This window comes from Lytechinus variegatus, chromosome 7 (genome assembly GCF_018143015.1).
Source record: "Lytechinus variegatus isolate NC3 chromosome 7, Lvar_3.0, whole genome shotgun sequence".
Taxonomy (NCBI): domain Eukaryota; kingdom Metazoa; phylum Echinodermata; class Echinoidea; order Temnopleuroida; family Toxopneustidae; genus Lytechinus; species Lytechinus variegatus.
The window spans coordinates 11,424,250-11,448,531 of record NC_054746.1 but is presented as its reverse complement, the minus strand read 5'-3'; the positions used below and the strand labels follow the sequence as shown (position 1 = coordinate 11,448,531).

At 36.8% G+C, this 24,282-nt stretch overlaps 1 protein-coding gene across 6 annotated transcripts in view; it reads left to right on the top strand.

The window, feature by feature from the left end:
* Positions 1–24,282, top strand: part of LOC121418443 (MAP/microtubule affinity-regulating kinase 3-like) — a 109,275-nt gene that overhangs the window by 54,921 nt on the left and 30,072 nt on the right. For all 6 annotated transcript variants that reach the window (XM_041612326.1, XM_041612325.1, XM_041612323.1 and 3 more), the window contains 3 exons: positions 6,286–6,334; positions 16,757–16,893; positions 21,215–21,271. In XM_041612326.1, the coding sequence (XP_041468260.1) occupies positions 6,286–6,334; positions 16,757–16,893; positions 21,215–21,271 (243 nt within the window). The remainder of the gene's footprint in view (positions 1–6,285; positions 6,335–16,756; positions 16,894–21,214; positions 21,272–24,282) is intronic.

The window sequence follows — 24,282 nt, the reverse complement described above, 5'->3', positions numbered from 1 at the left end:
ACATGTAGGTGTACTTAGGAGACCTGCATCTTATTGTGTTCGGAGATCACGTGGTCAACATTAAATTTTACATGCAAGACTCTTATGAGAATGTTATTCTATTCCAGTTATTTCATAATGAAGTTTTGATACAATTCTGATGTGTGTCCTCGCAAATCACGATATGTTTGGTTATCTTCGTAAGTGGGTGAGACACACAAAATCGCTTATGCCTTATTATGTTTAATAGCATAACTTTGAAAGATGTTTGTGTTTACATGAACATCCAACTACATGTAAAATTCATTGAATGTATTCACATATCTACGTTAAAAACTTGTAAATTTAACGCAACCTGGGATAAGTAAAAATGATATCATTGCTATTGAATGTCTATTATACTTTAATACTAGGACCCCATTGGAAATAAACTTTTTGGCTTTCATGGGTTTTCCTGTCAAGGTTTTCTTCCCATTTATTGTACATGTAACTGATCTTGTGTTATTCTGGATTAATGAAATCAATTAATTTTGAGAAAGATGTTGATCAGGCCCCCTTTCTTGCATCCAGACACTCAACCTCGAAAGACCGAAAGGCCACCCTGCTGGTTTGTATTCATCTGGCTGGCGAGTGATGTGTATATCTTGTGTATCTATGTCCTGGAAGATGAATGTACCTATGAGCTAATCGGCATGTTGACATTTGGTAGCGCTTAAGTCTCCTCGTCTTAGGCAGATTGATTATAGGCAAGGCTCGTGTCATCATTTTTGCTGTGTTATTAGTTGAGATTATGGCGTCCTTATACATGCACAGTTTTCATTAGAATGCTTCTCAGTGATTATATCTCTCTCTCTACCTAAGCCCCTCCATCCCATCTCATCAAGAAGCAAGAAAAGCAAATGTCAACTATGAATTATAACGTAGCATTTTAGGTTTGATTTTGATTTCTGTCATGTCACATTGCATGTATTTCAGCATAAAAGATAAGCAATTGATAAAGGAATTTGCCTTCAAACATGATTCCAAGGAATTGCTTATGTGTATGTTATATCTGTAAAGCTGTATACATGTAAAGCGGAATGTTATTAATATTTTGGAAAAGATAGCTGCAGGTCGAACGGTGCGTACTGTAGGTTTTTGTGATTCTGCAGATAACGTCTTTCAAAGCACCCCATTTTCCAACTTTCATCTTTGCAATTTGAAATATGTTTACTTTTACTGTTGATTTAATGTACCGTAACCTTATGCAGAAAACATTTTTTGAAAAGTGTTTCAAATCATAATGCGCTTGTAAAAAAGTGATGACTTTAACACACCCTAGTAGATCTACATGTATTTCAAGGGATCAACTCCCTGCATTCCTTGAAGATTTTGTACATGTACATGTAGTTTATTACATGTCCTAGTAAAGACATGAATAATGCAATGTGTAAAGGCTGAGTTAAAGTTTTAAGCCTTGATAGAGATTAAAAATTTCAAAATTGTTTGATGAAAAAAATATTGCCAAATTTCTTTCAGTTTACAGAATAATGCCAAGGATAGACTTGCGTTGTGAAGTTAAACAATGAACTCTCGATGTTTGTGATCAATCGGGTCTGAATGAACTGTAGTATCGAAGAATATAGCCTGTAGCATTGTATTAATAATTTGCATAAGTCTTAATTAGGTGCTTGGCATTGACGATACAATAAGCAGTGAAGAGGGCAAAGGGCAAAATCTAAATGTTATTGATAATGAGTCACGAAATGGGACAATCACACCTTTATAGGTGTGGGTATATAGGCCTACGTGTAATATTCACTACCTTTCTTTCCATTGATATTCTATGGGATTCATACTACAATGTTGACATGTCTGAGTACTGGCTTTAAGCTTGGAGTGAAAAAAATGTACCATATTTCTTCTGTTTGAACATTTTTTTTAGTCTTGAATCTTGAATGAAAAAAAGCTATATCATCAGCTGTCCAGGGGGAATCAATGATGTGCATATTATGATGTGCGAGTAAACTAAAGCCAGGCATTTGTATCTCAATGGTACAAGTTGCTGGAATAGTATTATTTGGGTTTCAGTGAATTTACCTTTAGGCCTATATATTCTTTCATTGCTGATCATGGTTTATAATAGCTCTTGTATGATTTCAGTAATTTTATTACTAGGAAGCAAAGGAGTGTACTGTGTAATAATATCTATTTTTTTTTACATTTTGTCTTTCTCAATGTCATTACTTACGTGTCATTAAATTTACCTAGACATACGACTGTCAATTATGGTTTATAGCTCTTGTAGGATTTCATTACAAGGACAAAAAAAGAATATCTTCTGTGTACATGTAGGTGATTGGAATATCATCACCTCCCTATTAGTACTTGCTCTTGAAAATAAGTTGCATGGCTTTGATACAAACATGTAAATGTATAAAGTTTTGTTGAGCACTGTAAGTTCCAAAACTGAAAAAAAAAATGGAAAATTATGTATCACTGTATCAGTTATGCTGTAGGATATATTTCATCTTGTATTATTAGTGAATAGTTCTGACTTCCAAGACATACATGTAGCTATAAACACATGACATAGACCACTTGCTGCCAGCACTGCCACATCTTGGAAATTCAAGGGGGGGTAGTGGAGACATTAGAGGGGATCCCCCCCCCCAAAAAAAAAAAAATGTGAAAAATAGAATTACATGTAGTTCCCTCTTCATTCACATGAACAATCACAGGTTGAATTTCATCTTGTACTTTAATAAATGAATCAGGCCAGGAATGCACAGCGAACACATTCTGTAGACCAGTTGCTGCCTAGTCTTCAGGCACAGACCCTAATTGAAACTTTGATCAACAAGTGGGTTTTTGCACAAGACTAACAAATACACCCTTGCTCTTTCAATTTCCTGAAAAAGAGGGGCCTTCTGTCTTTACACAAGCTATTTAGTAGAGACTCCAGGTTGCATTTTTATACCACTTTCCTCAAGAGAAGGGTTTGCACAGCAGACTACTTGCTGCCAGCCATGCTTCTTATACCCCTTTCATATTGCGCTTTTCACCGGCGAAGGGGAAAGTGTCCAGTATGAAAGGTACACAGGAGAACTTCGCTGGCGAAACTGTTTCACCGACAAAGTTTGCCAGTGAAAAGGCCAGTATGAAAGCAAACCGGTGAACTTCTCCTTTAATGACGTCAGAGGTCAATTTTTTTCTCTCCCGAAGTCTCCTGTACCGAGATTCCGCACGCGATAAGTTGCAAGCTCAGCTGAATGCTATGGCCAAGTAGATACCCTTGAACATATGTTTTTTACTAACAATATTTATTAAAAAGCACTTTTTACATGTATAAAATGCGCTAAAATATAGAAACTAGGTGATATTTGTTTTTCTCGTAATACTTCCAAAATATTTTGTAATTAATTTTTTTTGTACCTTTTTGTAATAGGTAAGAAGTAATGTTGACAATTTTCTTTCGTGTTGCTCTGCAATCGCCCGTTGACTTTTGCCGGGGAAGAAATTTCAGTGCGAAAAGTTACAATTTTTTCTTCGCCAGTGAAAAATGAAGAGGGCAGTATGAAAGGGGTATTAGAAATTCAAAGGGAGGGGGGGAGAGGAGACCAAACATTCAAGGGGAAACCCTGTGCTCACATTTCTGATTTTCAGCTGATGAGTCATAGGGGCCCTATTCCTCAGGGAAAGGGGGTAGGGAATTCCAATACATGAATGAAATACTTACTTCAGATGTGTTGGCACATCCATTCTATTGAGTGAAAAAAAAAGACTGAAGGCTTGGTCCAACTGCATTTACAGATGCAGAGAGGATGTAAAATGGAAAAGAATCATGCCATCCATTGGAAAACGTTATGTATCCGTTGTGAACTCTTTGCATACACTCTATCTGTCCACTGTGATTCTATTGTTCGCCCATTTTTTGTCCATTGTCTGGAGTGGATGAAAACATATGGAGCCACCCCAAATTTTGCTTGTCTGCTGTATCCATTTGCCAGTGGGACTAGGCCTTTAGCAGAAAATCTCCAGTGTGTATGTACTTTATGTAGGACACTACCCCCCCCCCCCATTCAATCAATACATTTGTAAAATGCTTTGATTACTTGGAATTGAAGAAAAGTATCTAGATACACAAACTGACACTGTATGAAAAGTCATGATTCTCCCTCAAATGCAACTTCAGGGGGATTTTAATAATTTAATGAAATATTCTACATCAGATGTGTTGGCACATCCATTCTATTTTGTAAAAAAAGACTGGGCAGATATTCTCCAGTCTATAAACTGTTTTTACACACTGCACGATATGTGGAAAGTTGAAAGTTAAACTGTCAAAATGTTTGTAAATTGTCCAGGTGAATTTGAAAATGAATGAAAGTATTTACATACACAAAATGTAAGAATATGACAAATCATGATTCTCAATGAAAGGTAACTGTCAAACCCAAATTCTTCATGACATAGAAATTCCCAAAGTGAATTTAGAATTTCATCGATAGTGACTAAAAATGCTGATATCGTTTTGGGTATTGTAACAAATTCACATCTCATTGCTCAAATGAGAGAGTAAGCAATTGCCCGGCATGGCACATACTGGTATGCAATATTTTGTCAAGGGTTCTTTATTGATTGTTCCCAATCTTATGGAGGTCTCTGTTCTGCCTTCGGGGCAGTTTGAAATCACCCAGAGATTCGCTCACCTTTGAAGCATGAACATTGAGGTCATAATCGATACAGTGATCACTGGGGATTCATGATACCCAGCTCCTCCACTTTGTTTTCCTGTCTTCCAGATTCATATCTAGAATATGTTAACCCTTACACCCCTTTCATATTGAGCTGAGCGGCACTTCCCTGTTGAACTTCAGCGGGGAAAGGCGGTGAAAGGTGCGTTGTGAAAGAAACCGGTAAAAACTTCCATGCAGAACTTCTGCAGGACCTTTTTTCATCATGAAGTTTAGCAGGGAAGCAGTTTACCCACTTAAACTTGGCACTGTGAAAGGGATGGTACACCCTAACAAGTTACAACCTTCTCAGCTTAATGAAGTCTGAGGTCAAATGAACCCACATCACCCTGCAATCATTTTTTTTATATGCCCTTAAAGACCCAGTCTTCTCCACTTTCGACAGAGCTCCATCACATGCCTTGCACTTGCCAGCGAAGAGAATGCAGTGTGTAATGGTTAACTATAAAGGGTGTGTTCAATGTTGGTTTCCAAATTTAAACGGCAACATGGAAAATGTGATTACAAACATGGACATAGTGAGAAACAAAGGGTGTGTTCAATGTCCTCTATTCCCGGTCATAAAAGAAATGTCTTTCAAATCATGATTTGGAGGAAAATTCAAACGTTGAAAAAGTTGCGTTTGTAAACGCAATCAGTTCAAATTTTACGACCTTGAGCATCGCGTCATTAAACATAATTGGGTTTTGAAACATCTTTAAATTTGCTCTCACGGTGGAAGCCTACACAAACAGGTGCCAGACCTGACCTTTCTTGTTATAGGTTAAACTGCACACTAAAGCAGCGCTAATGAAAGAGTGGAGCATTGTGGCCCAATGGATTACTCTTTTGACTCTGAAACAGAGGGTCGTAGGTTCAAATCCCAGCCATGGCGTAATTTCCTTCAGCAAGAAATTTATCCACATTGTGCTGCACTCATCCCAGGTGAGATGAATGGGTACCTGGCAGGATTAATTCCTTGAATGCATGGGCGCTAAAAGGCAACTCGAGCTAAAGCCAGGGTAATAATAATAACATTGTGCCTTAGAATAGAATATTAGTATTTCTAGATAGATGGCGCTATATAAATGCTTATTATTATTATGAAAGCGGGAAATTTAATACAATCAACATATCGACATTGAACAAACCCTTATTTGCTGGTGAAGTAAGGAATGCAAAGTGGTAAACTTCAGCAGCGAATTTAAACATGTAAACAGGGAAGAGCACACTATAAAAGGGGTATAAATCAAAGAGTCTCCAGATAGTGCATGTTTAAATAAGTCATAGTGGAATTGATTGAGGATACATGAAAACAAAATGTAAGGATAATTAAATTTAATTGATATTAAAAGTGTTTTGTTGTTCTTGATGAGAGCAGATACTAGCTGCTGGTACTGTAATGTTGGCAGTGGCATCTGACCTGATATCCTAGAAGGTCATCGATTGAGACTATAAAGCATTACTGCCTTTATCCTTCTAGGCTTATCTCCAGGTGATATTGAATCTTCTTATAGATCACTTTTGATTTAGTATAATGCATTTATACTTTGTCATTTATAATTTGTTCTTTATTTTTGTATCTCAACAGGTGTACAGAGAAGTTAAAATTATGAAATTACTAGACCATCCAAATATAGGTAAGTGCACAGGATTCCCACTGTCTCAGTAGGTGGTTTCAAATCGCCTCGATCATAAGAATCCCTGTTAAATTACGAGAACTTTTTTAGGCTGAAAAATACCCATTAATTAGTAGGTGGTTTCAAACCGCCTTAATCACAAGAATCCCCATTAAATTACGCAAACTTTTTTTGGCTAAAAAATACCCATTAATTCTTCCTGCATTCACACCGCCCCGAAACGTACCCTTCGGGATAAGTTCCCAAAGTTACGAGCATGCGCAGTATGGTCTGATAAGCAGGCAAGGCGCGAGATTCAAATTTACTAGCCCAGCAGCCACCCACGCCGCCGCGCCCAACAACACGCTGGGCTAAAAGTTCCCGTAATTTGCTTTCACATCGCCAAAATACCTGCGACCTTGGAAAAATCCCCGCGAAAGTTCTCGTAATTTCGCCAAGTACCTACTATTTAGCGGGTATTTTCTTTCAGGGAAATTACGCGTAGTCTGCTTTCAGATTACCAGAATACCTGGTATTTTCTGATCGGGGTAAATTTCCCGATTAGAGAATACCTGGAACTGACGAACCTCGAGGCGGCCTGAAACCACCTAGTAACAACCTTTACATGTAGCCTGTATTATAAACCTTTATTATGTAACCATTATTTATACATGGCTACATGAGCAAAGTTCTACATCTTTGAAGAGCATCTTAGAGGATATTTCAGGAGTCTGGCGGCTCTTGATCTTTTTTCTCCTACATTTCTGTGATAAGAGCCAGAATATATTTCTGTTACCCATTCATAATTACAATCAATTGTTAAAAGCCACAAATATTGCAGAATATAATACCACAAATTATCGCAGAATGTAATACACAACTTATATTCCTCCCTGTGGTATCTAGCAAATCTTGAAATATATTTGCTTTTTCATGTTTGTGCATTGGTAATGGGTTTTGAGAGGGTATGGTACTAAAAGATTATGAAAATAATTTTCACTTATCAGCCATGAAACTAGGCCTACAGAACAACTTTTCTTTTACTAAATGATAAAATCAAAAGAGAAACAGAAACTAATATGTGTGGTGAAATGCAATAGGGCACACCATACTTTCTTGGGTGTTTCATAAAGCTATCTGTAAAGTCATCCATGACGGAAAAATTTTCTTATGTCCAAAGTCAGCTACATAGGGAAGTAGTAGCATTCAGTACAAGAAAGGGTAACTACCTGCCATGCTTTAAGTTAATAGTAACTTACAAATAGCTGATATTACCGTATTCTGAGTGAAACCCATTGATATACATGTTTACCTCTCTGCATGATTACCTTATATGCTGTATATTTTGGGTGCTTATCCAAATGGGTGTTTCCGAAATCGCTTACAGATATCCATCAGTAATATTGTCTCCCATAAGGAAATCTGAAGGAATGTTTATTTAAGCTACGGTGCAAATATGCCCGATTCCACCTCCTGTTGTAAACCCTATTACACCTATCATGATGAAAAATATCAAGCCAGAAGCGGGCAACTCGGTAACTTGAGGATCCCACCTAAATGAGTTACCACGATGGTTTATTAAGGTGATGACATCAACCCTGCATTGTCTCCATGGTGACCAAGCTTAGATGTTTCAAAAGCATCATCTCACCATGGTTACGGTAGGGTTAGTGATTAATCTCATAGAAAAAGCAAGAAATTTCCACTAATCTTTTTCAATGCTGTTTGTTAGCAGAATTTACTGCTTTGCCTCTTGATTATTTTTTCCTCTTTGATCCATAAATAGTCTTTAGTTGTTATCTACAGTAAATATCAAAGACTGTCACTTTATTTATATCCTCCCATTCTTCAAGCTCATGCACTGCTTCAAATAAGCCTTGTGTTTTTTAAACCTCTAGAACGGGTTTGGTATAAACTAATTAAGTCATTCTTCATTTTTATGGATGTTGTTCTCTGCCAACATAAAGTGACGTACATACATTCTGATGCCATAACTTGTGATTGCTGTATATTCTATATTAATCTTGATCAGTTAACATGATTATTTTCATTCGCGATGGAATCTCAAGCAATGGGATTGTCTACAAGTGCTTGAAATAGTTGATCATATTAAGATATATATTTAGATATACATATGTAACTTTTGAACATACATGTAGTTTAAATTGGCGTTTTGGTTCTTTTTCATTCCTGTATCAAAACAAAAACAAGTTGATACAACACAAAGATGCCTTATTTCTTTTTACATTATTTGATGATCATATTACCAATTTTCCCACAAAGTACAATACAAGATGCATATCCATAACAGATAATCCAGGAAATAACAGTTGGAAATCTTCTATTTTTAGTTTATAGCTTTGCTGATATAATTTGGATTATATTTCTTATGCCTGAGAGCATGTGCTTTCTGTTCTTGTAGTTCTAGGTGCAAAGGGATTCACTGGCTTCGTTCATGGATACTCAGTTGTCTGAAAGCATGATTATTATTCGGTCTTTGTACCATCGCGAAAAGTGCAAGTTTCTCTTCATATCACAAGTAAAGGAGTGTGCATACCCATCATAATCATATTTTCAATTTGGTACGAGCACCTGCTTTCTATCAAAAAGAAGTAACTTCTGTGAGATGAATTTGATTTCAGACCATTGTAATCTAGGCAGCTATAACTGGGAGCTTTCAAAGAAGAATGATTGCACTTTCAATGGATGAGCCAGGTGCGATGCTATGTCGGTGTAGCCCTTGTTTAAAAAAAACTATATAAAAAAATAGCACCCAAACCAAATTTGTCTACATAAGAAAGGAGTTTGATTTGTTCTCTTGTAATATCTTAAGAAGATATGAACTTAATCATATGTGATGTATTCTCTTCTGATGAAAATAGTTATTTTGATTTCTTTTTAATTTTTAAATTGCATGTTACTTAAAAGGTTGGGATTTTTTTAGCATCATTTCAGGTACAAGTACAGTGCACATAAATTAATGCACATTCTTGTTTTAAAATGGTTTTCCTGTCACCATTTTTTCAATGATGACATGGCAAAATGCAGAAAGGATCTTGTGAAGTAAAGTTCTTCACAATTCCATTTCCAGTTCACAGAAATATTGAAGGAATAATCCCATTAATAATTGGTGTACTTGCTTGGTACAGGAGCCAAAATCTATGTGTGAAAACCGCATTTTCAAGTTTTCTAATATCAATGGTGGCCTCTGATCAATAATGCGCATGAGGCACGGGTATATTAAGGATAATGTAATTCATTTTTGTTCTGTGATGGATTCTTTGGTGTATGGGTGTGACATCGCTAGGATGTGATCCGTCAGGTCCCTGTAGGAAGGATCTTCTGTTACTCTTTTTCATTGATGATGATGGGTTTTAGAATGAATGTCATTTTCAAGATAGTAATTCATCGGTGAGACAATATTTCTCGGCGATAAGTGCTTCCAGCTTTGTTTCGTCCTAGATGTTGGGTTAGGGTTAGCGCTGCGATACGTTTTCATGTAGGGTTAGGTTTAGAGTGGGTATCGTATTAAATCCAGGATTTAAGTTGAGGCATTCATTCAGTGTATGGCATTTGTAGCGGGGCAGTTGTCCTCAGCAAATATCGTGGAATCAATTCATTTTCATTCTGTATCTCCACGATGGAAGTCTTTCATAATGGTGTGATAAGCTAGGATGCAATACATGTATGTAAGGTCCCTGTAGGAAGGAGTTTCTGCAAGTCTTTGATGATGGGTTGTAAGATGAATGGGCTATGTCCACAAACCACCTTTTTATATTTACCAAGAAGTGCATCACCTGCCTCAGGGTTGTAGGAAGCCTGTTATCCTCTACCCGATGCGCATTGAAGCTTGCATAGGCAGGAGGCAGATAAGATGGAGGCAAGAAGACGCCACAACACACTTTACCATGCACAGAAATTACATTCCCCTTCTTTAGAGCTTCCCTCATCTTCCTCTCCTCTCCATTTTTCTTCTCACTTTGTATTCTAGTTTGCAGGCATAAAACCTAGTCTGCTATGCAAGCCCTTCACTTGAGTAATGGGTCTGAATGTGCAGCCTACTCATGCATTGTGTACTGCAGGCCCTCTCGCACACCAAGTTTTGTATGTGCTAGTCTTTGCATGGATACACACTTGTTGATCAAAGTTTCAATCAGGGTCTAAGCCTGCAGACTGCATAAAATATAAGTCTGTCAAAATATGCTGGTGTGACTTGACTGGTAAACATACATGTAACAGGCCTCTACAAAAATTTTTTTCGTCACTTGCCCTGTTGGGCAAGTGATGAAAAAATTTGCTTGCCCGATAGAAAAAACTGCTTGCCCAATTTTTTAAATAATTTTTAAAATAATAATTAAATAAATTTTTTCATTATGACGGCACTACTCTTATTTTTATTAAGGTATACTAAATAACAATTGAGAATCATGTCCAGTATAAAAGAACACACATTGAAAAGGATATTTTCAGCAACGTAGGCCTGAGTCTTTACGTTTATTTTGGAAAAAAAAAATCAATATTTTATGGCTATTTAAGGTTTTAAAAAACCCTTCAACAAAAGTTGCTAAAATTTCATATTTTGCATCTTTAAATCCATGAAATGGCTACCTGCGTAACATATTTCCTTAGAATTGCTTTCATTTACCGTAGTTGGAAACTATAAAGAAAGCCAGTGAAAAATGTTCAGCTCTTTATTGACTCGGAAAAAATTATTTTATCATCAAAAGTGGAGTGGCTAAAATTTCACATTTTGCATCTTTAAATCCATGAAATGGTCATTTATTTTCCATATTTCCTTGATTAAAAAAAAATTAATTGGAAACCATCAAGTCTTTTCTTCATCATTTTATGATGTTCCACTCGGTCAATAATTTTATCTTCATGTTTTCACTTATTAATGAATTATTAGTAACATTGTTTACGGTAATATTGTATGATTTTTAAGTAATCTTTTTCACTATGCTTAGAATCTTGGGGGTGTGTGTGTGTGTGCGTGTGTTTGTGTGGGTGTGACTGTGAGTTGAACTTTGATATAAATGAATTCAATATCTAATTTCTACTTCGCCTATTCGAGTACAATAACCTGTACTCGGCCATGTAATAAAGGCCCACATACCCTAACTTTTCCTGAAGTTCTTTGAAAACGCAGACTTCTACGAAAATTGCATTTCTCTATGGGGGAGTCTAAATTTGGTGAGAATGTATTCATTAATAACTTAAATATACATGACAATAAAGAAATCATCAAACTTTATTGGAAGTTTTGAATAATATACCCGAAATGTAAACTCTGTCTGAAACAGAAAATCACCATCATTGAGGCCTTTACTGAGCGAATTGTCCCCCAGAGCTCTGGCAGAGAGACAGAGCTCAGACTGGCTAGCTAGTATGCGCACGTGTGTGAGCATCCCGCCGGCCTTGTAAAATAGATGGAGCTTTGTTTGATGATTTATTGTCTGATATTTACCTCATCCCCTCAGAAAGGGAAACAAATGAATTTTACTTCATAATTAACAAATACGGCAAGTTATTTTAGATGTTAATAGGCCGTTTTGAAAAGCAAAGCCGAATGACATGACAACTCACCAATGCGAGGTTACTAGACTCTGATTTATTTCCTGTGTAATTCTAATTATTTTATCACAGAATTGTGATATCGGAAGGGGGAAAATGTGCATTAGAAATTGCACATGGTGGTAGTCATAATGGACCCCTATACTACATTCAACTGTTTCCCGGCCATTGCGTTGATTTTTTTCATACCCGGTACCATGTATGGAAATACGTGGTACAGAAAAAATAACGCAATTTCGGAATTCGAAACTGCGCTACTCGTTATTTTTTAAGGCTGATTCATGATTTTGAGTGTGGATTTTGGATGATTTATGGAAAAACGAGGTACGGTACTGAAAAAAAAGACGCAACAACCACTTGCCCGATCGGGCAATTGACTTTGAGAGGTGCTTGCCCGCACGTCATTTTCACTTGCCCCGGGCAAGCGGGTTTGTCGCGCCCTGCATGTAAGACCCTCTCAGTTACAAGTATACCCATGTATTATGAGAGTTTAGACCACAAAATGTAGGATGATTAATTTTGTGTGATTCACTTTTATAGTGATTAATACTATTTTTCAAAGCACTACATACAAAATACCTCAGCTCTAGTACAGCTACCCTGATGAGGTGCTTGAGCATTCAAGGAATTCCTACCGGGTATCCATTTCCTGCACCTAGGTGGGGAATGATAATTGCTGTAGATAATTCCTTGCTAAAGGATGCAAGTGCCATGATGGGATTCGAACCTCAGACCTTGTGGTTCTAAGTTCAGAGACGTGTCCACTGAGCCACAACACATCTAGATGATTACACCAACCTGATCCAAATTCAGTTTGTGCAGTTATAAACCATTATTGGAAAAAGCATGGAATATAAATATTAGGTATTATCATCTATAGAGTGTTAAAGTGATATTTTGGTCTGCATCAATTGCCTGTGTAGTATCAGAGCGTATCCCTAAAAAAGACTAAAATCCAACGAATATCCCATAGGCTCCTGTACAAAATTTGCCGGTGAATATGAGACTGTATTCAACAGTCTAGTGCCCACGCGTGAATGCATGAAATAATCTACGCGTACAACAATGAAAGTAATGCGATGCGCAACATAGAGCACAACTACGCTCCATGACGTCATGCAAGTCCCATGTCAATGACCAAATTTGATCCTATGAAGTGATGATGCCATAATTTTATAGTGATTGACTTGTTCGATCAATTTTTTTTTTTTTTTATGATAGATGATATATATTATATTACGGCTTTATTCATGGAATACCAGAAATATTCCACTCATTAAAGCCAATACTCCACTCGTCTATGAGTCGTGGAATATTTTCCCAAACTCTTGGAGTATTTCTGGTATTTCATTCTGAGCCATCCAATATAATATAATTGTTATAATCCCCGTTAAATTACGAGAACTTTTTTAGGCTAAAAAATACCTGAAATTATGAGCATGCGCAGTATGGTCTGTATAAGCAGGCAAGGCGCGAGATTCAAATTCACTAGCCTGGCAGCTATTACCCACGGCGCCCATGCCTAACGACACGCTATGCTTAAAGTTCCCGTAAATTGCTTTCACATTGCCAAAATACCTGTGACCTTGGAAAAATCCCCGCAAAAGTTCCCATAATTTCGCCAAGTACCTACTATTTAGCGGGTATTTTCTTTCAGGGAAATTACGCGTAGTTTGCTTTCACATTACCAAAATACCTGGTATTTTCTGATCAGGGTAAATTTCCCGATCAGAGAATACCTGGAACTGGCGAACTTCGAGGCGGTCTGAAACCACCTTATCATCAACAGAATTCAATCTTCCAGAGTCAAGAAAGAATGGAAGTTTCCAACCAGTCATATTGCTTTAATTGAAATATGGCCAACAAATACACTTTTTTAATAATAATGGTACATGTAGTAGTGTAAAAATCCATTCTGCAGAGAGACCAAGTTGTGTGGAAAAAAAAATACTAATGCTAGCATACAATTCTTTTGTATTTGTACATAGTTCCACAATGAAACTAATTAGGGCATATTCATTTGGGAAAAAAAATCACGAAGAGTTGAGACGCATGGAATATTTGCTTCACTATCTTTTTTGCCATTTCCAATAAACTATGAGGTACCGGTAATATTTAATTTTCAGTATTTCTGTTGTTAGTGCTTAAAGGACAAGTCCACCCCAACAAAACCTTGATTTTAATAAAAAGAGAAAAATTCAACAAGCATAACACTGAAAATTTCATCAAAATCAGATGTAAAATAAGAAAGTTATGACATTTCAAAGTTTCGCTTATTTTTAACAAAATAGTTATACGAACGAGCTAGTTACATCCAAATGAGAGAGTTGATGATGTCACTCACTCACTATTTCTTTTGTTTTTTATTGTTTGAATTATACAATATTTCAATTTTCAATGGTAAAATAATGGAATTCCACGTGTTCAGGGAGGAATGAAACTTCATTTCACATGAAAATGACGAGAAAATCAAAATATTTCATATTTCAAACAATAAAAAACGAAATAGTGAGTGAATGACATCATCGACTCTCTCATTTGGATGTAGCTGGCTCGTTCATATACCGTAACTGTTTTGTGAAATGAAGCGAAATTTTGAAATGTCATAACTTTCTTATTTTAAATCCGATTTTGATGAAATTTCCAGTGGAATGCTTGTTGAATTTTTCTCTATTGATTCAAATCAACGTTTTTCTGAGGTGGACTTGACCTTTAACCTGCAGGGTATATATGTATTTCTACTTGTAAAGAGACATAGGCATATATTTATAGAAAAAATTAGAGTGACATAGGCCTTCATGTTTGTAGTGTTGTATTCATGTAGGCCTACATATAGCTGGATGTGTGCATTGAATTCCAATAATACCACTAGCGTCGTTTTTCTGAACAAGCTGACGTCATGGCAAATTGACCATTGATTACCGCAGATAGGAAGTATCCAGAGGCTCATTGCATTCTCATTATCTTCTGGATTTATGGCAAGCAGTCTGAGATGATCGTTGTAAGGATGACGAACATGTGCACTCCAATCCAATGTTAACTCATATTCAAGGTCAAGCAATCATGATTTATCCATTGAATACATTGTCTCTGCCCAATGGCAGTGCCTCAGGGGGAGCAACCTCCCCACTATTATTTTTTTTTCAAGTTAAAAAGGGGGAAGAAATATTGTAATACAAGAATTACTAGAGGAAAGGGAAGGAAGAGGGAAAACGATTTAAAAAGAGTGGTATGACCTCCCCCCCCCCCTCTCTAATGAAACATTCTGGTGCTGCCCCTGTCTCTAAATATGAACTAGTTCAGACCATTGGATTCAGTTCAAAACTGATCTATACTAGAAGTGATGCTGAGCTGATCCCTAATTGAATGGGAGGCCCATCCGCCATGATTTCTATGAAATCAGATGGTGAATTCCTATCTGCTATCAAGCAACACATGTAAAGACCATAAGATGAGAGATGACACTGTTTTATAAACAAGGAGAGAAGAGAAGTTGATACAATTATTTACAAATAATCAATTAGATGTACATGTGAAATGAACATGAGTGTAAAAAAGCTGACCAATTCTAAGAATTGTTTTTGTTTTAAGGCCTAATTTACATGTATCTCTCCCAACCCCAACCCCCCCCCCAAAAAAAAAAACATATCGCCTTTCCAATTCATTACTAGATTATCTTTATATGATTGTGTATGCCCAGAAATGGTTATGATGTGGAAGATATAAAATAAGTTATTTTATTTAGGGCCCAAGAATGGATTGGAAAGAAAGAAATAAATCTACTTTGAACAGATGTGTATTTGATTTAAGCATTTGAAAAGATTTGGTAATAGGACTTGTCATATTTTCAATCCTCGTTGATGTAGAGCTCCTCAATTTCCTACGATTTAGAAATCAGGTCCCTGCAACAGTCGGGCAAATATGGTCTACATAATACCTACAATGTATTTGGGAAACCAACATGCACCAGGTTTCTCAGTATGTGTGATGTACGTCATGTATATTTGCCAACTTCCGGCTGTGTCTGCTTGATATTGTTCAAGCGTGAGCGAGAGCAGTCATTTTCCGACTCAAGTTTACGGTGAACAATGAAGATGATTTATCAGTCTGATGAGGAGAGTGAAACTAGATAGATGCAAATAGTCATTTCGTTTAAATGTCGACTCGGCATAATTGGATCAGGGGGGGGGGGCATTTCATGAAATAGATAGTATGTGATTTCCTCTGACAAACGTTGTAAGCTACTGAAATCCTTGCATCTGATTGGCTCGGAGCAAAATTGGCTGAAAATCACCCTTGAGGTGCTCCAGAACACATAATAAATAGTGTCTACTTAATCATTCTCCCTGTTTGCCAAATCCATAGAATCTTGTCCTGTGTGTATATGGTTTATCTTCATTTGGTCTTCCAGTAGTTGGCCTACTTCTCACATATAGGCTGAAACCATTTGGTCAATATCCATTTGGTCTACGCTAGACTTGATCTAATACCCAAGTAGTCTAATTGCCATTTAGTCTTATGCCCAAATGGTATGATATCCAACCTGTCTACTTAATATTTTATCTGTATGAAATTAAAATTTAGTTCATAAACAGATCATCAAATCATTGAGACCCATTGATGTTAGACTATTGGTGGATATTACACGGAATAGGTATAGTGTCACTGATAATGATCAAGAGGCTAAATGGCAATTAGACCAAATGGTTAGTAGACAAACTTGGATTAGACCAAGTGGGATGATACAAAGTCAATGTAGAAGAAGTGACAGTTTCTTGTTTATATTGATCAACTATTATTTCAGATTGCCTTGTTTAATTCCTCTGTATTATTATTATATTATGGTTAATTTTATCTTTTTCATTGCAGTGAAATTGTTTGAAGTGATAGAGACGGACAAGACGTTATACCTTGCAATGGAGTATGCCAGCGGAGGTGAAGTCTTTGACTATTTAGTAGCACATGGAAGGATGAAGGAAAAAGAAGCCAGGGCCAAGTTTAGACAAGTATGACCATCATCATTTCTATACACCTTGTTATAGGGCAAGCCCCCCCCCCCTTCAACTAAAAGTTGATTGGAATAAGTCAAACCAGCTTTACATTGAAGATTTAATCAAAATTGAATGTAAAATAAAAAAAGTTATGTCATTTTAAGTTTTGCTTAAATTCACAAGACCGTTATGTGCAACTCTTACTGGAACATCAGCTACCGTGACAGCAGTGAAAGTTCTGTTTCCTGATTGGCTCTTCCAATAAAAGTTGGCATTCCAGCAAGAGTTGCTATCATAGCAACTTTTTATGAAATTGTTAGGCAAATGAAGGAACCTATGACAGCATGCAAATGAGAAAGTCGTTGATGCCATTCTATTTCTTTTGTATTCTATTATATGAAATATTGTTTTTATTTACTTGTTAAAATGGGAAACAAAGTTTGATTCTTCCCCTACCACTTAAAATTGCCATTGAAGTAACCTGTTATGATTTGATGAAGAGTCCCTTAATTGTCAAATTTGAAAAAAGAAAAAAAGTGTAGTTCAAACAGTAAAAGGGAAAAAAATTAATTTATTTTCCGGGGCTATTTTTGAGCTCACTAGCCCAAATATCCTAATTTGTGTTAAAGTTTACATTGAACCCTATATGAATTTCAGGGGCTCCATTTTAGTTTTCCAGGGCTCTTTAGGGCATTTCGGGGGCAAAATGGCCCCGAGCCCCCGTGTATTTTTTTCCCTGCAAAGAATAGTGAGTGAGTGACATAGCCATCTTTCTCATTTGCATATTGTGTTATGCATGTAACTCTTGTGACAAATAAGCAGCAATTTGACAATAAGACATTATTAGGCTATCATTCAGTCACATCATTGTGACACCACCCCCCCCCCCAAAAAAAAATAGTTGGAATGAATGAAAATAAAATAAATGAAAATTTAAAAAAAATGAAATAAGGAAAAATTGTAAATTCATTATCCATAATATTACATTTGATAATTTTTTTTATAAAACGGGTTCAAGGATGTAGCCAATGGTGAGTGCGTATTCAAGTCACGTGTTCATGCTTTAATTATGCGCAACCTTCCAGTCGTGCATTTTTCGTGCATTTTTCGTGCAGCACTGCATTTTTTGTGCAGCACTATGCAATTTTTGTGCAGCATTAGTTCCAGTAGCGCGTAAAAACTGATACGCGTTCAGTAAAAGAGGCTGGCTAGGATTTCGATGCGCTTACTACTTAGGCGCGCATAGTAGATACGCCTGTGATGTCATAATTGACAGTCTTGTGATCTCTTCGTGTGTGCGATCGTACACAAGTTGGAGGGATTTGAGCAAGATTTCCATGAAAAAATCATTTTGCCGACCCGTTTTATAAAACAATTAATGCACATTTTAAGATTCGTGATGTTAGTGACGATGCGAGCAACTCTCGGGCATTCACAATATTAAGCAAAAGCACTCGGCGCAAGTCTTGTGATCTCTTCGTGTGTGCGATCGTACACAAGTTGGAGGGATTTGAGCAAGATTTCCATGAAAAAATCATTTTGCCGACCCGTTTTATAAAACAATTAATGCACATTTTAAGATTCGTGATGTTAGTGACGATGCGAGCAACTCTCGGGCATTCACAATATTATGCAAAAGCACTCGGCGCAAGCGCCTCTTGCTTTCGCATAATTGTAAATACCCTCGAGTGTGCTGCATCGTCATAACACACTCATAAATGTGCATTAATTGTATAATATCCCTTGCATAAAACGAAACCATGGTGCCAATTTCTTTGTAAATGAAAATATTGTCAATTGTTAATAGGTTGAACATTACACACATACATCGGTGGATGAATAAGTGCTGATTGTCAGATTCTGTATGGGATTGATACCCGTTGCTCTATGGCCACGGCTCTATGGTCAAAGCCATTGAACCATTACGCCACAGAACTTGTCAATAATACTCAGTGCGATATTTACATCCTTGTATTATCTGTATGTGTGGTGATTAGTGTGATTAGTCATTATTGGGAGTGAAGGTACTATAGTACAGTATCTGCATTATTATCATTATTATTATTATCTTCATCATCATTATTGTTGTTGTTATCATTTGCTATGATTATTACAAAGGTTAATTATATATACATCATTCCTCTGCACCTATGCATAGTCAACTAGATAGAATGCCTACCTATTATCAAAATCTGAGCTTTTAGTGTTAAGATCATGCAATGTAATGATATAATAATATTATGGTCCCCTTTATAGCAAAGCTACTATAACTGCATATACTCTACTGAGCTCGATACTTGGTATCATATGATTTCCCCGGCCGTAGCTGAGCTGCTATATAGGCGCTTTTAAAGCATTCAAGAAATAAATCCAACTGGGTTCCCATTCACCTCACCTGGGTTGAGTGCAGCAAAATGTGGGTAAATTTCTTGCTTAAGGAAAACACACCATGGCTGGGAACCCACGTCCCTCTGATTGAAAGACGAGAGTTGTAACCACGAGACCACGACGCCCCCAGAATGGCTTGTCATTTAGTGTCGGGTCAATTATGAGATTTTTAATATTCATAAAATCAAATAACAAGTCGTTCATCAACTGTCATTCATTATACTACATATTATAATGATACATTTAAATTGGATAAAGTTTCAGGGAAAAGAACTTGCAGAATAGGAGTTTGGGTGTATTATAGTCCCAAGTATTGCACGTGAAACTAAGAAAGTAAAACCCCAATAAAAAACTGATGATCAGTGCCTCTAATGGAGGAATCGTTCAATGTCACAGTCACAGATGCACTTTGAAGCATCCTTATTTCCTTCACTTCTATTCCGTTGGCAATTGTGATCGTTTAAAGTATAAAAGGTGCAGTGCAACCCACAAAGCAGCTTATTCTCGCATTATTGAGGGAAGGAGAGAGCACACAAGATGAGGCAGACTGAGAGATGTGACGTCAAGAGACTTGGTTTCATCAAGCAATTTATGTTTGGCTGTGGATGGAATCATGCCGTGGGATTTCATAATTTCTTGTTTCGTCTCTAAAGCTTTTTGGATATTGAATTACACAGCGTACAAACATGTTGTTTAGACTTGCTGTGTCTGATGCAGTCACTAGTAGTGGCTACAAGGGAAAGTCTGCTTCTATTAATGCATATTGACATTCCTTCCCAAACTCATGATATTTTTAGTTAAAGGGAAAGACCGCCCTAGAACTGTACTCAGTGATGAAAGACTACCATGCAAAGAATTAATGATGATCTGGATTTGTATCATGTTTATCTGACAACCTTTGATACAGGCCTACACTTGGGGCATGTTTGTATAGGTACATATTCAATAATTATTTGAACTCATGCAGAGTTGAAGATATGAAAAAGCTAATAACCTTCCCACTAGTAGCATTTGCAGGTTATTTGCTTAGAAAATAGAGACAAGTGCAACATTTGACAAGGGTAACAGATTCAGTTAAAGAGGAAGATTCATTATCTAAAAATTATTAACTATGCGAATAAAGCATTATCAAAATAGCAATTAATTTCTTTTATTTGGCAGATTATTTACTCGGATTGTGTTAAATACTCTTGACTTGATATATATTTCACCCTTTGAAACAAATACATTTCAAAGTAGAAGTGATAGACTATTCCTTTAAGACTTCGGAGATGTAATAACTAAAAGTCCTTAGGCCATGTACATACATTGTCAGTGTTCATTCCGTTTTCTCTCATCGTCTTTGAATTGAAATGTGAAATTTTGCCTTATTTCGCAGTAGGAAATTGTTACTTTTGTGTTTGAAAGAAACAGAAACCTGCTACCTCCCGCCGTCTAATGGCATTAATGAATTACTTTCATGGCCCCATGCTTCCTGCAGAGAAAAACCATTATACATGCAAATGTTTCTTGCCCACTGTCTTGTTGGATAATGAAATTCTTGGTTTTATTCAATTGTTACACATACAGTATGTAGCATAATCATTCACGATGAGGTATCCTTTACAGCCTTAAAACCATCCTACATGGATTGATAAAAAGGGAAATCAGTGATATTATTTTGTTATCAAGCCCAAGTAATTCATACAATGCTTAGTCTTTTTCTGATTTTTTTTCTTGCGTAGCAATTTTATTCATGATTAGATGTTTTGCCATTCTACTTGTAGAAATCAGTGATATTAGTAGACAATATCAGTTATCATGCCAAGTAATTTGAAGAATGCATATGGGTTTTTCCCCTTCTTAACAGTGTACAAAATGCTATCGCCATTTATAGATTTTTTATTTCTACTAGTGTTTGATTATACGTGTGTTTCATTATTTTGACTGTTTTCTTTTTTTCTTTTAGATTGTGTCTGCTGTACAGTACTGTCATCAAAAACGAGTAGTTCATAGAGATTTAAAGGTATGTATTTTTCCGCCTCGCTCTCTATTTGTGCTTGAGTACTCTACTTATCATTTCTGAGTCATTTGTTTTCTTCTTCTGCTCATGTGAGTTGTTTACAGTGCATTTCATAACATTGTTCTTTTGATGTTATTCTATTTGAGCGGTTCTCAACACATGATTGATTAACCATTGTTACTATTGAATGGTTGAGGTATCCGAAGAACACGGATTACACATCATTTGCTTTTCCATGATATTCTCTGAATTCATGGAAATGTATGTTTCATAAAAAGAAAAAGTGCGTCATCATAGTCCTTAGAAGACTACTCAAGCATAAATGCACTAGAGGGGATAGTCTAGAAAATAGGCAAGTTAAAACAGAAAATAGTAAATGATTTATTATGTAAATTTCAATATCACACCATTAGCTTGGAAAAGAAAATGATGATGAAGAAGCAGGGAAATATATAACACAAGGGCATAGGCTGATCCCCCCCCCCCCCCCCAGAAATGCTTAATAGAGAGATCCTAGGTATTGAAGACCAAAAGAACCCTGTGTGAAAGCGTATGCAATGAGATCAATTTTAGGCAGTAGGTTGTGAAAGGTAGCCACTGAAAAATAACAAACAAATTTTTTGCCTGTGGTAAAGGCTTTAGCGCATGTGACTGGATTTGTTGGATAGAGCTGTTTCAAACTCTTCCGAGGCAAGAAAAGGTTGCTACCCATGTTGTACATGTAACTCTAAAATCTAGTTTATTCTGAGTTGTCATCAAAATCTATAAATTTTTGGATACAAGGTTTTGTTAGCCCAGCAGTGATACCGTATATGTTAAGTATTAGGAGAGTATTCGACTTCTGAAAGTTGACTTCTACAAGCCGTACGTGTGGTTCTACATGATGATGGGAGGGCCTTGACTGTAAATAGATAAACAAACTGCTCGGCCATGGGAGCATTGAGGATTGGTTTTAGAGGAAGAGGTTAATGATGTGGCACCCTATCTCATCCTTAGGGGATTTCAGACTGAATCGAAAAACAAGAATGCCAGGTATCTGTTGATCAGGAAATCTAATCTGATCTACCACATATTTTTTGCCAGTATCGAACCAAATTTTACGTGTAATATCCCCACAAGCAAACTCTGGCTAATTAGTAGGTACTGATCGAAATTAAGAGAACTTTCGCAGGGATTTTTCAAATGCTTTAATTCTTCTCGCAACATGGAAGCGCGTTACAAGGAATTTCCCACCTCAGAGAATAAGCTAGGTGCCTACATTGCTCGCTTGCTGAGCTAGTGCTTTTGAATTACATGCCTTGTTTGCTATTCAGACCATAATTGCACATGTTCATACCTTTGAGAACTTACCCTGAAAAGGTCTGGTTCGGGGGGGGTGTAAAATAAAAAATAGGTATCTAGTATTTTGAGGTCTTTTTTTTCAAATCCATTTACATTTACCAGTAGTTTTGGTGATTGAGTCGGTTTAAAAGCACCTTTTGCAAACCTTTGCTAGCCAGCTCACTGCAGGACTGTATGCTAGCTAACCTTGGGGGTTACACCCTCCCCTACTCCTATCCACACCCAACATCTAGGTCACAGTGTGGAGAAGCCATTACCATCTAGTCTCATCTCCTGGCTCTGTCCCTACGTCAGCCTATTCATCAATCTTCATAATACTAAGGAGAGCCCTTAACAGAAACTGACCTACTTTCAAGACACATGCTAGTTTTTCAGGGTTTTTTTTTCTTCTTCACTTGGGAGTATCTTAATTTGTTTCCTGCCCTCCCACCCCCTCTCTCTTCTTCTTCACTTGAAACTATAAACATCTTTGCATGAGCCCCTCTTACTCTTGTCTGTCCCCATTTTTCTTCACTTGGGAGTCTGTGAGGTCTTTGTATGAGCCCTTCACCTTTCTCTTGCTCACCCTACCCTTCCCCCCCCCCCCCCCGTCTGTCTCTTTCTCAAAACTTTTTATCTTGTTTTGTCATTTGTTAATTATCAGTTACCTTTCCAGGTCCATGCTCTCTCCTTCCTTGCCTACCCTCACCCTCTCCATCTCCTGGGCACTGAAGCACTTAATTAATATCCCTGCACCTCCAAGCCCACCATTACCGTCATCCACCCTTTCCTTTTCCCTGTTCCCTTTTATCATTTCTCGTTGATCATCTTGAGTGGAGAAAAGGAAGGTCCATAAACAACCTTTAAATCCTACCACCCTCTTGTGTCAATTAATTGTGTCACAGTGCGTTCATCAGCCTAATAAAGTTGATGACAAGTTTATGCCACTTCTTCCGACTTTCCCTGAATTTCATCTCGTGCAAAGCACAGCCCTCAGTTTTATCAGTTTCTTAGGCATTAACGGGCTTGCTTCTTGACTCCTTCAATCCAGACCTTCAACTTGCTGCTTTCATTTTAACAGATTGTTTGGTTAAGGTTGATGAATATGCCCTATGCAGTTATTATGACTACCTTGTTGAATATAGTAGTGACCATTAAATTCTTTATATCATTATTTGCTTGAGAAATCCTAAGCTCTTTTTTTTACAAAGGTCAACTAGGATTTTTCTAGTATTGAGATGGCTGAAAGTTGTGTTTGTAATTAATTTGTTTGGTTTTTTTTTTTACATGTAGCTTCAGGTAAATTGAACAATGCAACTTAATGAATCATTACCTCATTTCTTGTTCATCATTGAAAATGTCATGTAGTTCTTGCTGTTGCACGGATATATATGAACCTGCCTTGTTTGACGAAGTTACGGTCATCATAATTGCTCTTGCTATATTGCGTCATGCACGGTCTTTCACACCTGTATAATTCAACAGAGCTTCAATTTCTCTAGCAAATTAAAGATTTGATCTCAACTGAATTTACATTACAAAAAGCAGATGATATCATCATCTGCTTTTTTGTGTAATGTATATTGATGATGATGTTGATGATGAGCTGTTATGGGAAAAGTGCTATATAAAAACTAGCTCTTATAATTATGGTGATAGTGGTGGTGATGGTGATGATGGTGGTGATGGTGATG